This window comes from Nanorana parkeri, unplaced genomic scaffold (assembly GCF_000935625.1).
Source record: "Nanorana parkeri isolate BGI_ZX_2015 unplaced genomic scaffold, ASM93562v1 scaffold369, whole genome shotgun sequence".
In the NCBI taxonomy this organism is placed as follows: Eukaryota; Metazoa; Chordata; class Amphibia; order Anura; family Dicroglossidae; genus Nanorana; species Nanorana parkeri.
The window spans coordinates 394,910-395,862 of NW_017306637.1; the positions used below are offsets into that span (position 1 = coordinate 394,910).

Sequence of the window (953 nt, forward strand, 5' to 3'; positions counted from 1 at the left end):
CTGCGGAAGACACAAGAAAGTTCTAAAGAACCTACTCCCTCTTCCCGCCTACTGAAGGATTCCGGTCAGGAAGCTTCTAGAATACTGTGAAGGATGATGGTATGTGGAAGGAGCCCCCAGCCGCTCCACCTCCCCCCCGCGGGCACTCACCAAAGGCTAGCAGAACGAAGCACAGGCCAATAGCCCACAACTTCCTCATGGTGACCACACACGAGGCCCGCACACTCCTGTCTCTACGGTCCTCGTTTTCCACAGACAACTGCAGCTGTGCGCCGCCTCCTAGGCTTTAATATCTGCCCCTGACAGGCACCGGGCGGACACCGAACACCCGCCAATAGTGGCTAACCACGCACACCAAGCCACCAATCAGTGCCTTCCTCGCGGCTTGCGTCCCTGTCACCGCTGGCCAATGGGTGTCTTCCATGTACGGCGTACAGAGCTGGAAGCGTGTCCCGCTCTGATTGGCTGCAGTTCACCTGCTCTCTGTTGGCCGGGCGTATCTGCTGCTTCTAGTGGCCGCTGTCACAGATTATTGAATTTACAAGAGGGGAAAAAAACAGTAGGAGCAGAGCTCAGTGAAATTGGCTGACATTGCGCACTAAGAACCAAGGGTCAATAACTTTTACTTCCGGGGTGCCTCTCGGGATGTGTACCCTAGTTACCCAGGCTGCTGCTGCTGTTGCTATGGGAGCTTGGAGAGTATGTAGTCACATTCCCGTTATCTTGCTACTGTCAGGTCAGCCAAGAGCTTTTATAGGAACTAATCAGCAATGGTAATCTCTGTGTGCCTACTTTTCTCCAGGGTTTGACCTTGAGTCTGTGGGCCACTTTCACTAAAGAGTGAGACAAAGGGAACCTGTGTTGACTTTACACATCTAATCATGTGGAAGGGGAATGTAAGAAATACAGGAATTTGTAGGGAAGGTAAAATTGTTATTTTATGTTATTTTGAT

The 953-nt window shown here is 51.4% G+C and overlaps 1 protein-coding gene across 1 annotated transcript in view; it reads right to left on the minus strand.

The window, feature by feature from the left end:
• HSP90B1 (heat shock protein 90 beta family member 1) overlaps positions 1–330 on the minus strand; it is a 13,852-nt gene extending 13,522 nt beyond the window's left edge. Inside the window, exon 1 of the mRNA XM_018558935.1 lies at positions 151–330. Coding sequence (XP_018414437.1) covers positions 151–199 — 49 coding nt within the window. The 5' untranslated portion in view covers positions 200–330. The remainder of the gene's footprint in view (positions 1–150) is intronic.
• Between the last annotated feature and the right edge of the window lie 623 nt (positions 331–953).